At 44.4% G+C, this 22638-nt stretch overlaps 1 protein-coding gene across 3 annotated transcripts; it reads left to right on the forward strand.

Annotated features, from left to right (window-relative positions):
• The first annotated feature begins 323 nt into the window (after window positions 1-323).
• Window positions 324-22323, forward strand: LOC133841119 (protein charlatan). 3 transcript variants are annotated; one of them, XM_062273416.1, is made up of 7 exons: window positions 324-849; window positions 15401-15714; window positions 15776-16284; window positions 16344-17354; window positions 17980-18174; window positions 18351-18671; window positions 19218-22323. In XM_062273416.1, exons 2-7 carry the CDS (start codon window positions 15496-15498, stop codon window positions 21019-21021), a joined length of 4059 nt encoding a protein of 1352 aa, XP_062129400.1. In that variant the 5' UTR covers window positions 324-849; window positions 15401-15495; the 3' UTR covers window positions 21022-22323. The 3 variants fall into 3 exon arrangements, with proteins under 3 accessions (XP_062129400.1, XP_062129399.1, XP_062129401.1); XM_062273415.1 differs by lacking the exon at window positions 324-849 and adding an exon at window positions 6047-6353; XM_062273417.1 differs by lacking the exons at window positions 324-849; window positions 17980-18174; window positions 18351-18671 and adding an exon at window positions 6049-6353.
• Window positions 22324-22638: the final 315 nt, after the last annotated feature.

Genomic DNA, 22638 nt, shown 5'->3' on the forward strand with positions numbered 1-22638 from the left:
ACTCTGCATACCTTAAATTCAAATAACGGCAAACTTTTTGTAAATAAACATGGCGGCTATGGTATGAGAAATCCAGAGAGCGCATTCAAGGCGAGTAATAAATCGAAAAGCAAGCAGAGAGATAGATAGAGAGAGAGAGAGCGTGCTATCGCTGCCTATTTTTGTGAGTGGGAGAGTTCTGGAATGCGCGCGCTTTTTTGTGACAACAACAGCAACAACAAGAACAAGAGCAAGAAGAACCACAACAGCAACAAAGCGTAGCATAAACAGGAAGCTTTTTATACAAGTGCACAACTCAAAGCGCAATTATTACGCGACGGGCAATCGTTGTGGCAACAACAAACGTCGAAAGCAACTTGCTGCAAAAACAAAACACTGACTTACGATTACAAAACAAATAGTGGTTATATTGACGACAGTGTGTGTGTGTGTGTGTGAAGGGGCGGGGAGCGCCGCCTCCAACGTCGGCACCGACGCCAGGGCTGCCATAAAATTTGCTCGTCAGTCGGCGGCGCTTTTGCATTTTAGGAGCAGCTACGTAGCTGCTTCTCCCATTCATTCAGTCACGAGATTTCATTCAGTGTGTGAGTGTTGATGAGGTTAGTTGTAAAACCAATTGTATCGCTAATCGTTGCAAAGTGCTCAGCTCATCAAAAACGCAAAAACGGCTAAAATGTTACAAGTGCAGTGTGATCAAAGTGTTGATTAAACAGAACCTCGAGAAAAGTACAAGTGCGGAAGAGGAAAAGAGGATATCAGCAAAATCGTAGCGCAGTTGTGTGCACTCGCTGGCGAAATATTGTGCTGCATACTTCTGGGCTGTCCGCGAAAATCATTACGAACATGTTGGTAAGTGCAAATGCATAAAAGTATGCAATACTTTTTATATTTACAGCAAGCGAAATGCTGCATTAGAAGATCTTCTTGAGGTAAACGCAGTAATGACTTCAGCATAATTATTGCAATTCATGTTGAAATCTATGCTCGAGGGCAATTAAAAATTTTTCAAACAAATGATTTATTGATTTTTCCGCAATGCGTTTGAGTGTGTGCGTGCATGTTGATGTGTGTGTGTGTGTGTGAGCGTATTGTCTGTCTGTGTGCGTATATTTTTCGGTATGCACTTTTTCCAGAGAAACACCCCACCACCGACAGCAACAGCAACAACAAGAGCAACAGCAACAGCAACAACTATTGTCGGGATCCAAACAACCCCCACAGCTTAAAAGCGCCAACTTCTATTTTTCCATCATCAATACTTTCTCCACATGGAAGCATTTGCCATAGAGCTATTGCTATTGGCATTGTTTTGTATTGGTATTGGTATTATGTTAGCATTAGTATTGGTATGTTGGTATTGGAGCAGGCGCTCTATGCAGCAAAAATACCAACCCCCAAAACAATGCACACGCTCACACCCGCACAATCACAATCACACACATACACCATCACTCACTCACTCACGCACACACGCACACGGCGAAATTGAAGCTTTGGCATTTGAAAACTACAAACGAGCGACTTTTCTCACTGGGTTGGGTGGTTGTTTTTCCTACCACCAGGCGGCGCATATCATAAATTTTGTGTCTATAACAATTTTTGTTATGCCACCCACCCAACCTTCCTCCCCTCCCTTCCCCAACACTCACCAACAGCTGCCGCTTCGTCGCATCGAAAAAACTGCAAAGGAATTGTTGCAGTTTTGACAACACATTCAAAGCAAAGAGAGAGAGAGAGCGTAATCCAGCAAGGGAGAGAGCTTTGGGCTTCTCTCTCTCTAAATGTGTTTCTCTCTCTCTCCGTTCTTACGCACATTGCTCCACACAATTTCAATTCGCTCTTCCAGCTGCGTTCTCAAATGCATTTGCATTCCTCTATCCTGCTCTGTCTATCGCTCTCCCGCTCTCGCTTTGTGGATTTTGTGGGCGTTGTTGGGCGTACGTTGCATATGGTTTTGTGCTTTTGCTTTTTATGCAACATATGCGGCATATGTTGCACTTGTATTGGGGCATAGGCAAATAGGCATTTGTCTACGTGTTTTTATTATATAATTTGTATTTTGTTATTTCTGCTCATGTATTTTGCAAAACTACATTTATTTCAGCTCGTTTAGTCCTTTTTTTGTTGCTAGGCAACAGCAAGGGAAGAATTCATGTGCATGTCGAGGATTTATTGATGCATTACATATGCACATACATGATTTATATACATTATATAAAATTCAAAGCTCTGTACACGGCATTATGAATAGACATGCAAATATTAACATGTATGTACATGTCTGTGTATACTATATTTATAAAGAAACCACCTCTATATACCGCAATTAGTGGGTGTGAGAAGATAAAGGTTCAATCCTTTTTAAATGATTTCAAAGGTTGACGACTTAACTCCATTTGCTGGCACTTCATGAAATTAAGAAATTTGATTGAGTATTGAAGACGTCCTAAAGGTTGAAAGCAAACGATGCAAATATGCATTCGTAGTAAAAACAGAAATCACATTTAATTAAAACTCAAATACGCCTTTTCTTTTGATATAATATAAGCTGATTTTATTTGGTCCTAAGTTATAATTGTCTTACTAATAATTCCACGATACGCTATGAATAATTGATTAAAGATTATTTATTTATTTAATGGAAACATCTTTATTGCTTTGAATATTAACATAATTTCGTTTGTTCTAATTAAGTGGTTGAAACAACATTTTTTCAACTTAAGTTTTGTTAAAGTCAAATAATTTTGTTTGGAAATAATGTTATAAGACCACAAAAAAGTATATATGTGAATTAAATCTCTAATGATCTTCTATCTTAAAAAAAATACCCTTTCATATTATTATCCACATACGTCGGATTTTTAATATTTCCCAATCTGTATTTATCAAATTGAGGCCCGATGAATGTGATTATTTGTGAATTTTGAATGGAAGTGCAATAATAAATTTCACGTTTGTGAAGCAGATCCTAAAATGTTAAAATTTTACAAAATCCGATATGTAATTATCTGCAAATAACAACATTTCTTATTTTTAAAGAACAGAAAATTAAAACGGACTACTCTTTACTACCACTGACTTATAAAGTATAATATCCCAACCCATTTAGCATTTTTAACACTTAGTTTTGCAATAATTTGAAATCCGTATGAAAGTATAAACTCAAATTTAAAAATGTATGTCAGTTGGTCGCAATTTTAGCTCTGTTTACCTCAACATTTTCCAGTTATACTGTTTACAGTTGATTAAGAAAATGGTTGAAAGAGAGATGGTCCCACTTCGACGGGTCAGTCGGGGGCATCTAAGCTGCTGACCACTTCCTGTTGATTAAATTCCAGCTTGATCAGCCTCTAGCAAATACTTGTATCAGCCAAGAAGCCCGTGACTCAGTCTCAACCACAAGAGCGTGGCGGGAACTGAATCAAACAACCTCGCAGAGAGTCGTGTATAATAGATGGCCAGCCCACCCACGCCTACGCTTTATTTTGTTTTCGTAGTCAGGCGAATTGCGCATGCGTTACTGCTCTCCACTCCCCGCTCCACTTGCTGTCTGTCTGTTCTCATCCCACGCTAGGCGACGCCATATTGAATTTGTGCGAGCAACGATCACAAGCCACCCTATCTCTGGCCATTGTCTCTCTCACACTCTCTCTTTTTGTCTGCTGTTTTGACGAGAGGGTCACACTGAGCTCCCCCTTGGCAGTTACTCCTATTTTTTCGTTCGTTCTGTTAAATGAGACGTGACAAAGTGCAAGCAAATCGTGACGATTGAAGAGGAATCGAGTCCCTCGTTTGCCCGCACGGGTATTTGGTGATCTTGCCATGGCGCCTCACCCAAAAAGAAGCCCTAGAAGAAGCAGCGACACTTTCTCCCACAGACGGAGAGACGAAGAAGGGCTTCAGCAGCAACAGGCGACCGACAACAGGTTTCTTCTGAGGTCGAAGCCATGTGTTGCTCTGCCACGTTTTGTAATTGTCTTTGCTCATTACGCAGCTTGCGTTATATCACACAATGACCAAGGATGGACTGATTGTGCACCCGACAAGCATAACGGTGAAGATATCGGCACTTCAGCGATCCCTTGAGCACTGCATCGGATTGTGGTCGAGTGTGTGGGCTGTGCAGCTGGTTTCCTTGGCCAGTGGGCCAGCGAGCTGCATACATATGTTGGCCACAGTGTTTGCAGGGCTGCTGGAAAACCGGTTCCCTGTTGCTCCGCTCCTTTGTGGCGGCCGCGTCATCCGTTCGCCACTTGAGTGGCAATGAAGTTTAAAAGTAGGGTGCTCCATTTCGCCGAGTAACCTGTTTTGTGGTGTCTCATCTGTTGCGGTGCAGCATTGAAAGCATTTCCGATTTGATGATCGCACAAGAAAGTGAAGATAGCGTAGCAATAAATAAAAATAGTAGAATTAGTAGTAACAAGGAAATTGAGAGTGTTACGTTGTTGTTATTAAGAAAACCACAACGTATAACCTACATAGTACTTAATAACTTCCACGATCCTCAAAGTGGAACCTAAACATCATACACCGTTTTCTGGTTTCCACTTTGTGCCTTTTCGCCCATAGCCTTCAATCGACGGCGACAGCGACTCTCCTTTCCGATTAAAGCAACAACAAGTACATCACTTTCCGTTACAGCAACAACAGCATCGTATCATCGATGATGCGCAGTCGCTGTCGCTGCCATTGATTGCATACAACTTTCAATTTCATTGAGTTGCAGTTGCACTATTGCGGAGTCTCCCATATGAGTCATGCGATTTGCATAGCAATCGCAGATTGTTAATGTTGTCTTTTTTCTTGGGCTGAACACAACCTAACCTCAATCTCAGAGCAACCCACGCCACAAGCAGCGCCACCCAGCTGCCAACTACCTGCCCAACCTTATGTACAATACATACAGCCAGTCTATATAAGTGTGTGCTGTGTCTACCTGGACTATGTATCAGCACCTCCTCGAAAACGAGCCCAAAAAGCAGCGGCCGCGTTCGCGCTAATGAACGCAACAGTCAATCGCGTCCCCCGTAGCCGACGCCGACACCGCCACCGCCAACAGCAGAGACAGCAACAACATGAAGCGAAACAACCACAAAACAGCAACCCACATGCACGAAGATCATTACCAACAGTCAACCCGCCGACGCCGACGGCTGCGCATAAAAAATACAACAACAACAAAAATCAAGTTGCGCAGCGGACGCCACACAAACTGACCTGCTTCTGCGCGACTGCGCTGTCGCCATATCAACAGCAACAGCAACAATAACAACGTCCAGAAATTCTACAAGCCAAACCACCCTACGCAGAAAACAACAACAAAGTTCGGTTCACACTACCTCGCTCCCACTCTCGCTCTCTGGCGCTCTCACTACGGACAGCGGCAGCGTCGGCCCACACAACAACAGCAGAAACGTGAATGAGCGGGTGGCTTGGCTTTACCATGCGTTGCCTGCTGCCGACGCCAACTGAGACTGTGACTGAGGCTGAGACTGAGACGCCGGTGACTTCGTCGCTTGTTTGTTGCAATTTCTCTTTTATTCGATCATTCGTTGTATAAGGTGGCGGCTTGGGCCCCCTGGCGCTGAGCACAGTGGGTCAAAAACAGTTTATTGATGTTGGCACTTGCTATAAATTGTCTATTAGTTATGTTAATCATGAATATATTTTTTTCACTTTTCGGTTTAAATTTTATAAATGCTTTCTTTGTTTTTATACATATTTATTTTATCAATTATTTATTTTTATATTATAATGTAGTGTGATTACTATATATTTTTATTTGTATAATGTGTAAAAAATTAAATTGATATATTATTTTTAAGTAAATATGCTCTTGCAAGTCACAATAGATTCCATTCTCAATATTTTCATTAACAACTACATACGTGGAAAATACAGTCCACACATTTCACTCGATATTATTCGAGGCAACCCACTGTGCGACGCCACTGACGCTGCCGTGCTCGTTCATTTCAGCAGCAGCTGGCTGCGTCATCGTTCCATGGTTCTCTCCCACATTCTGCCAGCGACTCTCTCGCAGTCTGTTGGAATTTTTCGTAGCGTTCGGTTCGTTTGGTCGCATTCGCGCGCATCTCGGCAGTAACAACAAACATTTATTAAAGGCCGGCGCGTGTTTTTAAAGATTTTTGGCAAGTGTTTGATTAATGAAAGTGCACATTTAATTGTGCGTACTTTTCATAAATTGCATTGTATCAAGTGAATAAATTGTGCGAGTTACAAGTGCAGATAACAAACAAAACAAACAACCCACAAAGGACTATTTACAACAAAATTGAAATGGCTTAAGGGCCAAAACAAAAAATCGCAGACACAAATTGCAGACATTAAAGGTAGCTATACTTCATTTATTTTAAATATGTGGGGAAATGGTAAAAGTGCTTTAGTATGTTTTGTGTAGTTGTGATTGCTATTTTCATACATTTTAATAGAATCACGATCACTGTGTGATTTGTTCAGTCTGCTCAAACATAGTTATGTATGTATGTATGTCCTTATGTATTGTATCTTCATTTGTCTTCCTCCCTCTAAAACCTTTTGCGGGACACATGTTACCACTCAGACACACATATAGAGAGACGCATACCAATACATATGCATTACATAGACCCATCGACAAAATCATTCCGAAGGCCACAACCAACAACCCACAGGTAGCTCACAGTGGTTCACAAACCGGTTACCCAATTTCCAATTATACACAGGCATAACAACAACAACAACAACGCACAGCAACTAACCAAAAAAAAAAGCCACTCCAGCGCCCAAAAAACGCACCAACACTCGCACAGCACTCCCAAAAACACAACAACAACAACAATAAAAAGAATGCCCGCTAAGAGTGGGCACCCCTTCGATGCCTTCGTCTGTAGCAATCACAAAAGAGATGCCAGCACACACACACACACACACACTATGAAAAACGAGTCGGAGTCGCCATCACGGTTGGCCCTCCCTCGCTTGGCGCAGTCGCGACGCCTCGCTGCAAGGGGCAACGATAATGAATGATGTGAAACCCACCACCACCACCACCATCTACAACAGCAACGACATCCTTGGCAGCTTGCGTGTGTTGGGTTACGCTCTCGCTCCCACACTGCCTACCGCCCTCTTCCCTCTCTCTCTCTCTCTCACACGCAAACGCGCACGCACACTTGTAGAGTCCACATTAATGACAGCCTGGCAACCCTGTACTGTGCCCACATTATCCTACTTTCTTTTTATCCGCTGCCTTCTCTCGTCTTTCTTACACACACACACACATGTCCGCATACTTGCACACATGTGAGTGGGTGATGTTTTAAAATCTTGTCTGCCCGTTTCCCCTGGGGCAACAGGGCAGCGACAGCACCAGAAACAGCAACAACAGCAGGCAGTCAAAACGACGCGCGTCTCGACGCCTACCTCAGCCCTATTTATTCTTTCGCTTTGTCACATGGCCGTTGCGCTCTTTAATTGCCGCCTCGCATGGCTCAACTTCCCAACTTCTCTCTCTCTTTCTTTTTGACTGTCTGTGTGTTCGTTCTCTCCGTTAGCGACGCGACTGACCGTCGCCCGTCCTCATCGCCGCCTGCTGCGTCGTATGTTGATTTTTTTTAAGTTTTTATTTTGGCGTCCGCTGCCTAAACAGCGGCCCTCGGCCCTCGCATTATGTTACTCTCTTCCATTTCTGCTATTTTGTTATTTCGCCTTCACACCCTTCTGTTAGTTTATCACACAAATTCTTCTGCCTGCCCACAGCCTGCAGTTTTGCTGCTGTTGCTGCTGCCTCCTCTTCTACTGCTGTCTGCTGACTTCTGACGAATTTCTTACACCCACCCAACGACAACGACTTTTGCATTATGTACTCCACTCCTCTCCTCGTTGACTCGTTTGTTTTATTTTGTACTTTTTGCTTTGCTGTGTTGTGCTTGGTCGCCGTCTGCGTTGCCGCCCCCACACAATTCGGCCCTCTACAGTATTTGTTGTTGCTCACATTTTGTTGTTTGTGCAGAGTCTCCTCTTCGTTTGCTTTAACAGTTTTTGCTGTGCTTTCATCATTTTCAACCCAAGGAGTTGTCAATGCGGCGATCAAGCTTTGTTGGGATGAGTGTATGAAGTACAGTGAAAACTTCATTAGTGAACTGTTGTTAACTTGACATCCTTTTGATTATTATATTTGGAATTGTTTTAAGCGAAATTTGGCCTCTTTTTTAAATCTCTCAGTTCTAATTCTACGATGAGATTTCTTATAACTGTTAAAACAGCTTCATAGCAAGAGGTATTGCAGAATTGTTTTAACAACCGAAAAATATTTCTATATATGTAGAAGGTCTTTATTTCACTCTACTAGGATATATCCACCCCAAAAGAAGGCCAATTAGACTATTGTCGATCACAGAGACATGCCTTCACATCGACACACCCCATTAAAAAAGAGCAACCCACACACACACACACATAAGCACTCCCTCTCCACTTTTGCGGCTCGCTTAAGTTCAAGTTCCCATGAAAAACGTCGCGACCCCAAAACGCAGTCAGCGCAAACTTCACAAAACTAAATTACGCACTTCCCGTCTCGTCGCGTCGGGGCCGAAATGGACAGACAATCTTTAGGGGGAGGGTGGCTTGCAGAAAGACAACGGGACCAACAATCGGTGATCGGGTACCTGCTGTCAGAGAGTGTCTCGTGAGGGTTGCTTGTTGCACCGCATCGCATCGCATTGAACCGACCCCAGTGCGCACAGCAATCTCACCAAAAATCACATAGGAATTTCCTGTTACAGCGCGTCGCCTCCCCCGACCCGACCCGATTCGATCCGAAACGTATCGACCCTATGCGATCCGTCCTACTCCTGACCATGCCAAGTTACCTGCCCAACAGAGTTTACCTGTTTCGTAGCAACGACAGCAGCAGCAGCAGCTGTTTGTTTTGCGGCTTTCAAGGTTTCTACTTTTTACCTGTGGCGTCTCACTGCCGCGTCCCCTTTGCAGCAGTGGCAGCAACAGCGGCAGAAGCAACAGCCAGCCACCCCATTGCGTAGGATTTCATTTCATTTCATTTGTGTACCATTCACCGCTCTCAAACTTGGGTTGGGCCCTGGGCTAAGAGTCTGGGGTCTGTCCTCTGTGAGTTGGGGGAGGGGAAACCTCTTTGGTTTGATTATACTTTGGTTTGGTTTGGTTTGTTCGCTTTATCGGGCCTGTCTTTTTCGTTGGCGTGGCCCGAAAACGAGAAACTCGTCTTCAGTCCCCGTCGCTCTTTGTGCTTTGTGATCATCATTATCTGCGTTTCGCTGCCTCATTCTATGGGGCCGGGGCCTCGCAACGCTGCCGGCGCATCGCCATCGCCTCCTCCTACTACAATTTGCCTAAAACCTCAACCGTTTTTCAATATTCAACGTTGAGACGGCCCAAAAAACCAAACCAAAAAAAAATAAAGTATATACAATACACACATAAATACACGCGAGACGACGACGTCTGTTTGAAGGTTGTTGTGAAATTTCATTATTGGGTCTCTTTCGTCGGAGTCTCTTGAATTACTGCGTGTGAGCATTTGTGTGTGTGTGTGAGGCTGCCTTCTTCTTCTTCTTCAGCTGTTGTTGTTGTTGTTGTTGCCGTTGTTATTTTAAGAGGCGTCCAGCGTCAACATTTCAGAGTTGGGTTTTGGGTTGGGTTTAGAGTACGTACTTATGTACGAATGTTTTTACGAAAACGGATACATAATGTATTGTGTGGAGCAGGCAGTTCCTAGTTAGAAAAAAATAACCCAATTCCATCTAAAAAGTCGAATTGAGATCAATAGATCTGTTTAGTAATTAAAATATCAATTCCTCACTCTAAATTCATTAAAGTAAAGTCTCTGAAGTGTAACAAATCGCAGAAATACTCTATGTACACACCTTAACTGGTCATCCCTTCAATATATGGTTAATCCACTTGTCAGCTGGCAGAAGAACTCTCCTCTCAACCCCTAACACGAATAGCAAGTGCAGAGCATTCCAGAACAGCAACAGGCTCTGAGGAGACAGTCTCCTTCTGGCTGGCAGGCGGCGGCAGCTGCAACCTGCTTGTGGCAACCCTAAAAACGGTGCAGGCAAAACCACCCCTAAAATCGAAACAACTGCATTTAATTTCTACCCCAGAGGGGCAGAGATCGACAGACAGTCAGAGCACAGACACAGACCCAGACACAGACCAAGGAGGGATGCACATGTTGCTTGGACTACATTTTAAGTAAAAGGCAAAGATTTCCGAAGAATACGCAGAAGAAGGAGGAGGGAAAGCAGAAGAAGAAAAGGAGGATGAGGAGGAAGGCAAGCAACTGACACTTGAAAGAGGGACAGAGGGACAAGCGACAGACGTCGCCATTTTTGTTCATGTATTGAGCATGTGCAACATCAGCAACAGCAACGACAACAGCAGCGCCTGCATTTTGGGTCGTCCGACGACGTTTTATGAGGGCGCGCACCTGCCAACAGCTGCCAGCAAAACAACAGCAATAATAATAATAAGCATAGCCAAAAGCTGAAGAGTCAGAGACGTCTCTTAAACGCGTATATGACTTGGCCCGAATCGAACCGAAATGAACTGATGGCTGCCCTTGAAGATGTTGCTGCTGTGTTGTGAATGCGATGTTGCTGCCGTTGCTGCTGCCGTTGCTCATCTCGATTGCTGCTGTTGGTGCTGCAAACGCCCACAAGGCAATGCCACCAGCACCACCCAAAACTTGGCTACACACACACACAACAACGAACAAACACACACACACACTCACATTGGCGTATAAAGAAACCAGCTTTAAAGCCCAACACTCATTGCTTTGTTGTCGGTTGTCTGTTGTCTGCCTGCAAAGCTCAGCTCAAAAAGAAGACGCAAAAACAGCACAAACAAAAAAAATAAAGCAGCAGCAGCTGCTGCCGCATCATTTTTTGCTGTTTCTGTCTTTGGCTGGCCACAAAAATTTACCACCTGCCGCCCATATAAAGCTGCCCTCTGCGCCTTTTTACACACACACACACATTCACACAAGTGAAGACAGAAACATTTACAGCACCCGCAGAGCGGCGGCCTAAAGCGAAGCTGGCGGATGTCTGTGCAGCTGCCAAAAATGCAAAAGCAACTAAAACTTACATATTAACTTACATGTCTGCGGCTGTGTGAGAGTGTGACTGATATTTTGTATAGCACCCTCTTCCCCCCCACTCCAGTTGACCCACGCAAAGGCAATGCAATCCACAACTTACAACTTGCGGCCCACACGCATGCGCTGCTGCTGCTGTTTTTGCTGCGTAGGCGTGTGAAGCAGCAAAGTGATGGCATAGAGTAGCAAGAAAATCGTCGAAGTCTCATTCCCTGTTAGCTCGCGTATAAAATTGAAGATTTTATTTTGTTGTCATTCGTTCGTTTGGTTAGTCGATCGCTGTATTTGCTGGACACCAAGCACAGCTGTTCGACACCCACCCACCTTAACGACTTGCTGTTGTTGCTTCTATGTGGTGTGTATCGACAACGCGCAGCTAATGCGAGAGTCGATGCACAGTGTGTCGATATGTTCTGAAATCAATGGTTTTTGATTTTGCGTAGATAACAATAAAGTAATGATACTCAAAAATATTTATCTAAATGCTGACTTTGAAATGCTTCTAATAAATAAAGAATTTAATTACAACGAAAACAACAACCAATTTAAGTATTTTAAGTGGGTCTCATATTTCGGCACATGCAATTTTCAATTAGCAAGATTACTTGCATTTGCCAACTCGCCTCCCTTCCAATTAAATTGCACCACTGTGCACGCCATCGGGCAAAAGCGCTTTTTAATAACTGCGTGTGGCTTTGGAATGGACAGGCAGGCAGACGGCTGTTGTTTGGCGTTAACATGTCATTAGCTGCTGCTGCTGCTGTCCGTTCTCTGCTTCCTCTGGTTGCCCCGTCGCTTCGTCTCCTCTCTTGGCCTTTCACCGCTCACCGCAACACCAACAACAACTGCAAGTAATGTTGTGGCTCACCCTGAGCTGCCATCGGGGCCGGGCCAGCCCACGGGTGTTAAAATGTTCATATACACATACATATGCATGTGTATTGTGTGCTTGTGTGTATCCAACTCCACACACACACGCACACATTATAAGCAACGGTTTCGCCCCCTCAGCTGTGTGCGTCAGTGTTCAGGCTCCGCAATTTAGCGCTTTGACGCCCGCCTCCCCCTCCGCCACAACAAGCAAAGACACACGCAATGAGCGCAATTCTGACAAATATTATCAGTGACAGACAAAAACAAACAACAACAATTGTCATTGCTGCCATATTTGAAGAGAGAGAGAGAGAGAGACAGAGAGAGAAGCCACCCAATAATGCGTTTACCGTTAACAGGCGACTGTCCGGCATCTGCACAGAACAAGACAACAGACGACAACCAACAACTGGCAGAAGACCATCGAGCGAGAGTGGCATCGATCGCCCCTGTCATGAATTACTCTGCTCTTGCTTATGTTGCTCTCTCGCACACACTCTCATTTCGATTCTTCGGTTTTTACATAGAAAAGCTTCCAACCGGCATTTTTTGTTTTCAGCTGCCAACCGGTTTCGCCTCTCTCACACTCACTCTCTTTCTGTCGCTCTCATTGACTCCCCCAAATTGCGTTGTCATTGCGGCGGCGTCGCTGCTGCTGCCGAAGCTAATGTCGGTTTTTGCACACCCACCATAGGCGACGACGGCGGCGTCGACAGCGACAGCGTCTGATCATTGTATTTGTTCTTGATGGCGCGCGTGTTAGAGTTGTTGTAAATTGATTTTGTTGTTGCTGCTGGTGCTGCTGCTGTTGCTGTCGGCGGCGACCGTTGCGCCCATTTTCAGCCCACTCGCTGACGCGCCCGTTGCTGTCGCTGGGGTTTTTTTTTGTATTTCGCTGCCTGCTATTAGCAAAGCGGATGTTGTTTTTGTTGTCGGTGCCTGGCCCCAACGGAGCACCCACACGCGCAGCTCTTGTTGTTGTTGTGGTTGCTGTTGGCAACGTTTGACACTCTTTTATTACCCATCTATATGTGTTTGTGTGTGTGTTTAGTGCTCGCCCACTAAAGTTGACCCCGTCAGCTGGCCCTTCGCTTATCGAACAGTTGGACTGTTGTATGTTTTTTTCTTTTTTTCGCTGCTATTTGGACAACTTTCTTTAGTGTGTGATGCAATTGGAAGAGCTAAAACAACTGTTATGCAATCCAGCGTGAATCCCCATTTCTAAACAGATTATAGAATACTTTCATCTGAAACTCGTTTTCAATGATTCACTTGATTGTGATGACGACAATGGGAAGCTTTGCAATATCAGCAGTTTTTCAAAATAAAACATCTCTTTTTCAACTTCCTTTATGCTACGCTGTCCAACACTTGCACTTTTTTACCAACACACACACAAATATGTATGGATGTGTGGAGTCGATGGTGATCTTGAGTTGAGCCAAAGTCAAGTTCCACCCAACGACAAGAGCGACAACAACAATGCCCTTGGCTTGGAAACCACACGCAGAGAGCCAATCAAATATGGCGCATTGGACAACGAAGGAGGGTGGGAGGGGAGGGGAAAGGGCTGCCGATCCGACAGGCGAAAGCAAAACAAAAAATACGAAGCTGAAACCGAAACCACAAAGGCAAAGCAAACAGAAAAGGAAGAAGTGGAGGAAGACGTAAAACGCCCCCAATGGCGCAAAGTGTGGGCAACAACTGTAAAAAGCACACGAAGCAGAAAATCAAATACGACTATGCAAAAAACAAAAACTCAAATACGAAATATGAACTCAAAAGAAACGAAAGAAAACACGCTTTAGTACGGCCGCGCATACATACTTACACTCACACACATACATATATAAGTAAATACAAACAAACAATTCTCCCACTCCCCATCAGCCTTCTGCCCTCTGCTCATTGCGCAGCAGATTCGTCTGCGGCCTGGGCGAGTGTGGGTGGCTCTCTGTTGGCTCTGGGCCATCGAAACGTGCCCATGCCCATATCAACAACAACAACACACACTTTCTGTCGCCACACACAACAACAACAGTAACAACTTATGTGGTTGGGTGTCAGCATCTCGCTAGAGAAAAGAGGCGCAGCAACATGTGGGCCACCAGCAACAACCACAGGCTTCCGCTTCTCGCTCGCCCTCGCCCTCATCATCCAACAAAATCACAAAAGTGCCGCCAAAATTACAACGCCAACAACTTGTTGTTGTTGTTGTTGCCCAACAATTTGTCTCGCGATTTTATGGGAAGCTCTTTGGAGAATCCTCGTAGTTACGACCGCCAAAAAACGAAGATTTTGGGCGCGTTATCTTTTCCCTTGATGGGGTTTTTTCTTCTGCCGTACCTGGGTTGGCCCGTTGTCATCGTTGTTATTGTTGTTGTTGTTGCGATTGATAAATTTATTAATATATGCAGCAAAAAGACGCCGAGACGCCAACACACTCAAGCGTGTCTGCGTCAGGCGACAAAAGTTTCAAGTATGTGTTAAATTCCCAGTTTGGAATTTTGTTATTTTACAAATACATATTTAAATAAATATATGTATATCAGATGGTTAATTCAAATGAAATGCATTTAGCATGATATAATATTGAATAAAAACATGTATTTAATATTTAAAAAAAAATGTCATATATTAAAGACTGAAGACTGAAAAATTACCACATACTCAATCTCCCCGATAGATAAATCCAAGCAACTGAAAATATGTTACATATAATAGTAGGGTTCATTGAATAACTGCTATTTCTCTAAATTTATATTGTTAAAATAAACAAATTGTAAATAAAAGAAGAGAAAAAAATATATTAATGAAATATTCGAATTTTTATTTTAATATTTTTAAAAACATATTATTTACGTAATCAGTTTTTAATTATTTGCTCTGCATTTGCAATCGCTTAACCAACAAAAGCATTCTTGACACGTTTGTCGCCTGTTGCATCAACCAACGAATGAAATTGTGGTAAACAAAAAGTGTGCTCAATTCACTGAGCTCGGCACGCTGACTCAGCTGATGCTGGTCCAACGACGCGAAGCGACGCGACGCGACGCGACACGACGTCAATTCGTCGTCGCGACGTCAGCAGCATCAAGAGCAATCGTAAAAACCCGACGCCCCTCGCAACACCCCCATGAATGCGCCCAAGGCAGTCAGGTTCGAAACAGAGCTGCGGTGTGTCAACAGCCGATTCCCAGAACTGACATCGATTGGGGGAAAAAAGGGGGGACTTTGGTCGATGGGTCTTTGGGTATTTCGTATACCGGATGTGAATGTGCGAATGTGCGTTGAGCTTAGATCCACTGACTAAACTTTACCCGCTATTTCTATCTCCCACTCACACTCACACTCTCCCGCTGTGACTCTTTTGTCTTGCAGTTTTCGAAGCACATCCGTGGAGGGAATAGCGAGAGAAGCAGTCGCCACAACTATAGAGCAACGCGCCCGCAAGCCAAGGCCAAACAGTCGCAGCAATGGCAACACTAATCCCAGCGACCGGAGGCAATCCAGCGAGCGCACAGTCCTCCAATGTTGAGGCCACATATGAAGATATGTTCAAAGAAATCACACGTAAACTGTACGGCGAGGAGACCGGCAACGGTTTGCACACGCTCGGCACACCGGTGGCTCAGGTGGCCACCAGTGGCCCCACCGCGGTGCCCGAGGGCGAGCAACGCTCGTTTACGAATTTGGTAAGTGTCCCATCGCATTCGTTCGATGATTACCTGTTTCACCTATGTGATTTCCCGATAGCAACAAATCGATCGCACCGCCGCGCCCAGCATTGAATATGAAGCGAGTGGTGCGGCAGGCGGTGGCAACGGCAACAACGTGGCCACCACTCAGGCCAATGTAATCCAGCAACAACAACAGCAGCAACAGCAGGCCGACTCGGGCAACTCGGTGGTGGTCAGCGCTAGCGGCAGTGGTGGCGCCACTGTGGTGCCGGCGCCCAGCGTCGCCGCCGTTGGCAGCTTCAAGTCCGAGGATCATCTGAGCACAGCCTTTGGCCTTGCCGCTCTCATGCAGAATGGCTTTGCTGCTGGCCAAGCGGGTCTGCTAAAGGCAGGCGAGCAGCAGCAGCAACGCTGGGCACAGGACGCTGGCACGGCAGAGCAGCAGCAGCCACAGCTGGTGCAGTGGACAACAGGTGGCAAGCTGCAGAGCTATGCCCAGGTCAATCAGCAGCAACAACAACAGCAGCAACAGCAACAACAACAGCAGCAGCAGCAACAACAGCATCAGAGCACGCCCAAGTCCAAGTGAGTTTAAACCTAATCAATCAATGTCAACCTACAACTAATCTTCGGTTCTTGCGTAGAAAACACCGTCAGGAGCATGCCACGGAACTGATCTATGCCAGCCCCTCCACATCAGCCAATGCGGCACAGAATCTGGCCCAAAACACGCCCACCTCAGCGCCCACCAACAGCAGCAGCAGCAGCGGCGGAAGCAGCTCCTCCGGCGGCAGTCGCAAGAAGTCCTCGCAAGCTCAGGCCGCAGCAGCCGCTGCCGCTGCCAACGGTGTTCACATTGTGAAGCGTTATGCCTGCACCCATTGTCCGTACTCGACGGATCGTCGGGATCTGTACACACGCCACGAGAACATTCACAAGGACGAGAAGCCCTTTCAGTGCTATGCCTGCCTCAAGCAGTTCAATCGCGCCGATCACGTCAAGAAGCACTTTCTGCGCATGCATCGCGAGCTGCAGTACGACATCAACAAGACGCGTCGCCATGTCCCTGCCGGCAGTGGTGGATCTGGTGGTGGCTCCTCTGGCAACTCGCATCATTCCGGCGGTCGTGGCAATGTGACGATCAATGCGACGGGCGTAAACATTGACAATGCATTCCTGGAGGCCCAGCGACATCCCACCTCGACCAGCATGAGCATTGTGGAGACCATCGAGGCGGTGGCCTCCGCTGCCGACATGCCGCTGGCCCAGCTCAAGCAGGAGAAGCTCGACGATGGCTCCGTACTGCCGCTTCATGTAGGCGCTGTCATGAACAATGCCCAACAGCCGGTGGCCAGCTCCAGTTCGGGTTCGGGCAGCAGCAGTGCGGGTGGCGGATCCGGTCTGCTGAAACCAAAGCGGGAGAAACGCTTCACCTGCTGCTATTGCCCCTGGTCCGGTGCTGATAAGTGGGGCCTCAAGCGTCATCTCAACACACACACAAAGCCGTTTGTTTGCCTGCTCTGCGATTACAAGGCGGCGCGCTCAGAGCGCCTTGCCACGCATGTGCTCAAGGTGCACAACAAGCGTGCCTGCAGCAAGTGCTCCTACCTCGCCGACACTCAGGAGGAGTTCCAGGCTCACATGAGTGATGTGCAGTAAGTACCGATTTACTTTCATTATACTTGGTTAGATGTAGGAAATAGGTATCAAGTGAATTAAGGGCAAGTATCCCATGACTGGGATACTCTGCGATGGGTTATTCACCCTTCGAAGCGATGCTCAAATGGTTTTCGAAGCCACAGCAAAAAGGAACCTTGTCTGAGGCCCTAAACTCCCTAAGGAGTATTATTATACTTGATTAGATGTAGGAAATAGGTATCAAATGAATTGAGAATACGCAAAATCATGAATGGGATAGACTGCGATGGGTTATTCACCCTTCCAACCGATACTCAAATGATTTCCGAAGCCACAGCAAAAAGGAACCTTGTCTGAGGTCCTAAACTCCTAAGGAAACCTATAGGAATAAAAAAGAGAGCAAACTAAATTCTAAATTTGAAACACAATTTAAATTATTGAATAGGACAGGGAAGTAGGGATTCATTTTATTTCCTATATTTATTTACAATTTGCACTAGATTTGATTGATCCAAATAATATCAAGATATTTGATTAGAAAAGAAAGTTTCGAGCTTTTTCAGTTTATGAGAACGATTATTTTGATTACCTCATTAAGCATCGACAATCGCTCCTAAAGCAAATCGCATTTGTTTCTCTCAGTCCGCACGATAATCGTCCGGCGCGCAGCAGCAGTGGAAACAATAGTGGCAACAACGGTGGAAACAGCAGCGGCAACAATAATGGCAACAACAATGCATCGCATAGCCAGAACTTGAACGTCTTGCGAACCATTGGGAACACCCTGGTGGCGAACAATCAACTGAACACGTTTCACAATGCCGGGAACGCTTTTGGGTAACGTTCTCAGACCGCCTTCCCCTACTTTTCCCCCACTTTAGTCAAGCGCGCAAAATGCTCCTAACACTAGTTACTACCCTCGTTCTTGTTCTCTCAACTCGTTCTTGCCCCACTGTGATTCCCCAACCAACCAACAACCAACAACATCCAATGTGCATTGATTTGTGCTGCAGCTCGTCAAGTGGAGGTGGCCAAACCGTGGGCAATGTGAGCGGCAGTGGCGCCGTTACCATCTATACAACTACCAATGATGGCGTGACTGGCGGCGGTGGCGGTGGCGGAACCGGGAATAACATCACGGGCGGCCCTTTACAGGAGATCATTGTGAATCCCACATCGATGGTGGGCTGGCGTCTCAGTGCCAACGGCTCTTTGATACCACCGCATGATCTGCTCACCGGCAGCCTGCCGAATGCCGCAACTCAAAAACGTGGCTCGGAGCGTTTATTTCAATACCTCGAAGCCGAGGGCAGCGATCCGGAGGACTATGCGCGGTATTTGTTCGCCTAACCCGTTGAAGTTATTTTCTCTTTTCGTTTTTGTCTCTTTTGTTGGGTCTATTTCGTTGCTGCTCATAAATTATGGTTTCATTATGGTTTTCATTTTGTGTTTGTTTGTCCTACTGTTGCCAAATTTCAGTGGAGTCAATATTCTTTGTTTTGGCTTTTCAATTTTTATTTTGTTACACATTTTTTGTCCTGTTCTCAAGTTTCAGATGATTTGTTGCCAAACTTCATTTCAAAACAATTTGTTTTGGCTTCTCAATTTTCATTTTGTACACATTTGTCCTGCATTGTTGTCAAATTTCAGATGATTTGTTGCCACACATCATTTGAATAATTATTTTATTTTATAATAATTTGTTTTGGGTTTTGAATTTTTATTTATTTCGCATTTGTTTGTCCTACGTTGCCAAATTTCAGCTTATGTGTTGCCAATTTTCATTATTTATCTTTAATTGTTACAATTTCATTTTACAACTCATTATTTTTCTTCATCTATGATTGACTAATTCAATTTAAACTTTTGAAATTTTACAGTCTGCTAAAAATGGACGCCATTAGTCGCAACACAGCTTCGGTCGCTCAGGATTTTCATAAAGCGGGAGGCGTGCACGAGTTGAAAATACCAGCAAATCATCAACTCCTGTTCAATAATAAACTGCCTTCGCAATGGACAACACGAGAGGCTGCAGCGCTGTTACACAGCCTGAGCAACATGGGCGGCAACAGCAGCATCAATGGCGGCAACAGCAGCGGCAACAACAACATCGCACAGCGGCAAAAGTTTGGCTCGATGCGTGCTCGACAACACTCGACGGGAGAGGACGATGAGAATACGCCGTCATCGGCATCGTCGTCCTCGTACTCGGGTGACGAGTACAACATGTCGGCAAGCACATCGCCAATGAAGTTGTCGCGCCATGGCAACAGCAACAGCAACAACAACAGCAAGTGCAACGGCAAAGAGAGCGAGCTCAAGGAGCAGCAGCAGAACAACAACAAGGCGATGATGGCAACGGCATTTCTGGAAGCAGCAGCTTACGAACAGACGGCCATCGAGCTGCTCGCCAGCAAGCGAAAGCTGAAGATTGAGTACGACGAAGATCAAGAGAATCAACAGCTGCAGCAGCAGCGAGTGCAGCTTATTAAATCGTCTCCCGCGTATAAACTAAACAACAACAACAACAATAATACAAATAATAGCAACAACAACAGCAACAGCAACAACTATTACAAAGAGAAATCTCATAGAAATGCCGTTCATCATCATCAGGATGACAAGGAGAACAACACCAGCAGCACAGAAGCAACGACGGCTGCAGCAGCCGCAGCTGCAGCAGCAGCGGCAGCAACTGTGGCGGCCGCAGCAGCAGCGGCAGCTGGTGTTGCCGTCACACCAAACAGCAACAGCAACAACACAACCACCAACACACCTTTTCTCACACAAATGGAATACCAGAATCTCAATCGCATTGGCACACAGTTTCAGAATTATGTTAAGGATATTATCAACAAATATTATGCAGCCGAGACGCCGCTTATGCTGGCAGCAGCCGCAGCAGCGCTGCCCACCGCGACGACCACAGGGCAGCAGCGAGAGCGGGAGAGAGAGCGAGAGCAACAATCGTCGCCCGCCAAGCGACGTCGTCTGCTGAGCGAGACTGAGGAGTACATTGAGTATCTGCGCAACAAGGAGGACATCACGCTGACCATAACACCAAAGGTCTCCCAAGGCAGCAGCGTTGTTGCGTCGGCGCCAGCGCCAACGCTGCCGACGCAGTCATTGCTTAAACGTCAGCTGGATCTGGCAGCGCCGCGCAAAAGTCCCAAAAAGCCAGCAGCAGCAGCAGCGGTTCAAGCACCACTCAACAACAACAGCAACAATAACAACAACAACAGCTGCAATGCATCTCGCAAGTCCCTCAACCATCTGGCAACGCTGTTGCCGCTGCTAGCCGACGCAGCCAGCAAACAGGAGTACTTAACGGCGCCGTTGGACTTTAGCAAAAAGTCCGAGGCCGAGACTGCGCGCAGCTCACGCAAGCAGGCGCAGCCAAAGAAAATACGCCTCACCCCCGAGGCTGTGGTCACTATGCTGCGTGATAAGCATCTCAATCGCCTTGGGCAGCAGAAGCTGTGCTGCGTCAGCTGCGCGGTCAGCCATCGACGCAGTGGCGTCAGCTTCAACTATCATACGCTTGGCTCTCTGGCGCTGCATCGGTTTTGGAGGCACCGCGCTTTGCAAGCCAGCACTCGCAACTGTAAGCAGTGTAGTGCACAGTTTGAGAGGCGTTACAGTTTACTCTTGCACCGTCGACTGAAGCACGGACGTCGCCATTAATATTAGCAAATGTTTGCTTGCTTGCCATATACACATTTCTCATGCATTAGGCATTAATATTGAAAATTCATTGAAAATTGCATTTATTTGTTAAATTTTAAGTTGTGATGTACCTGAAATATGATTTCTCTTTACAAACAAACAAAAAAACAAAAGCATAAAAGCTTAAACAACAAAATGATTATGATCAAAAATGATATTGTAGAAAGCTGCGTCCCATTTCGATGAATTTCATATTATAACTTACACATCTCAGTTGTATATTTGAGGATTCATACAAGCACACTCACATTCACACACACACACACACATACACACTTAAGCTTGTGTAATACTCACCATATAGTGGTAAAAGACAACACTTAAATATTTATAAAGAAACAAAAAAAAAACACTTAAAAGAATTTGAAGATGTCAAATGTCTTAAATTTCGTTATAAAATCATTTGTGAAGTAAAATAGCTTTAATTTGCCATTATTGAACTTCATTTAAAATTATTATTATTATTTTTGTAGTTACTTAGTGCGAGTAATCTTTGCCATCTTATACATAAAGTATGATTGTCATTTTCTAGTTGATTAAGTTGTGTTATTATACATACATACATATACATTTACATATACATATACATACCTAAACATATAATTTATACAACATGAATGTAAACCTCAATACCTTTTTGCCTTATTTTTTAAATTTAGCTTTAAACATCAAGATATTGCATATTATATTATGTACGTTTAGTTCTAGTTTTAGTTTTGAGCAACAGCCACGCCCATGCCCACAAAATCACAAGATCACAAAACAAATGCAAAAACACTGCAACTGCAGATGGCAAAAACAAAGTCTATAGCATATTTAAACACGAAGAAAACAATACCTATATATAACTAACTGTACGTGTAGTTGTACTTATGATTTTATCATGGATAAAGAATGAATGAATGAACGATAAAGAAAATAAGAGAAGGGAATAAACACAAGAACAACCATACAAAATACTCAAAGAAACAAAATACGATATACATAATAATAATATGTAATAACTTTTTACCACACACTGAACAACAAGAAAATATTTGACTGAAAAGTGTCGAGGAAATATTAAGAGAAGATACAAATAAATAACATAAATGGTATAAACAATTTTTAGTGTAAATGTGTGTTTTTGCTAAATGTGGTAAACTTAAACATAAATTTATTACACCAAACGCTAAACTAAATCAAATGAAAACACAAAAAAAAACAAACAAAACTTAAAGTAAAGTAAATTTTTGGATGACAAAAGCCATTTAGACAAAATTTTTGAGACGAAAAAAGACATTTATGAGTAAAGAAACAAAAACATGAAAAAAGAACAAATTACTTTACATTTTATTTTAGCACAAGTTGCAAAAAAGAAAAACAAAATATACGAGTAATAAAAAAATGAAAAACAAATATAAGTGTTTTTAGTTTAAAAATTATATTTCCAAAAACATTCAAATAAAAGTAAATTAGTTTAAAATATAGAAAACCAATGAAGTTTTATTAAAACAAATTTAGGTATTTCGGATGAGCGAGATTCTCCTAAAGTATTTTAATCTGGACAATCCACATACTGGAATACAAAATGCT

Source organism: Drosophila sulfurigaster, chromosome 3 (assembly GCF_023558435.1).
Source record: "Drosophila sulfurigaster albostrigata strain 15112-1811.04 chromosome 3, ASM2355843v2, whole genome shotgun sequence".
In the NCBI taxonomy this organism is placed as follows: domain Eukaryota; kingdom Metazoa; phylum Arthropoda; class Insecta; order Diptera; family Drosophilidae; genus Drosophila; species Drosophila sulfurigaster.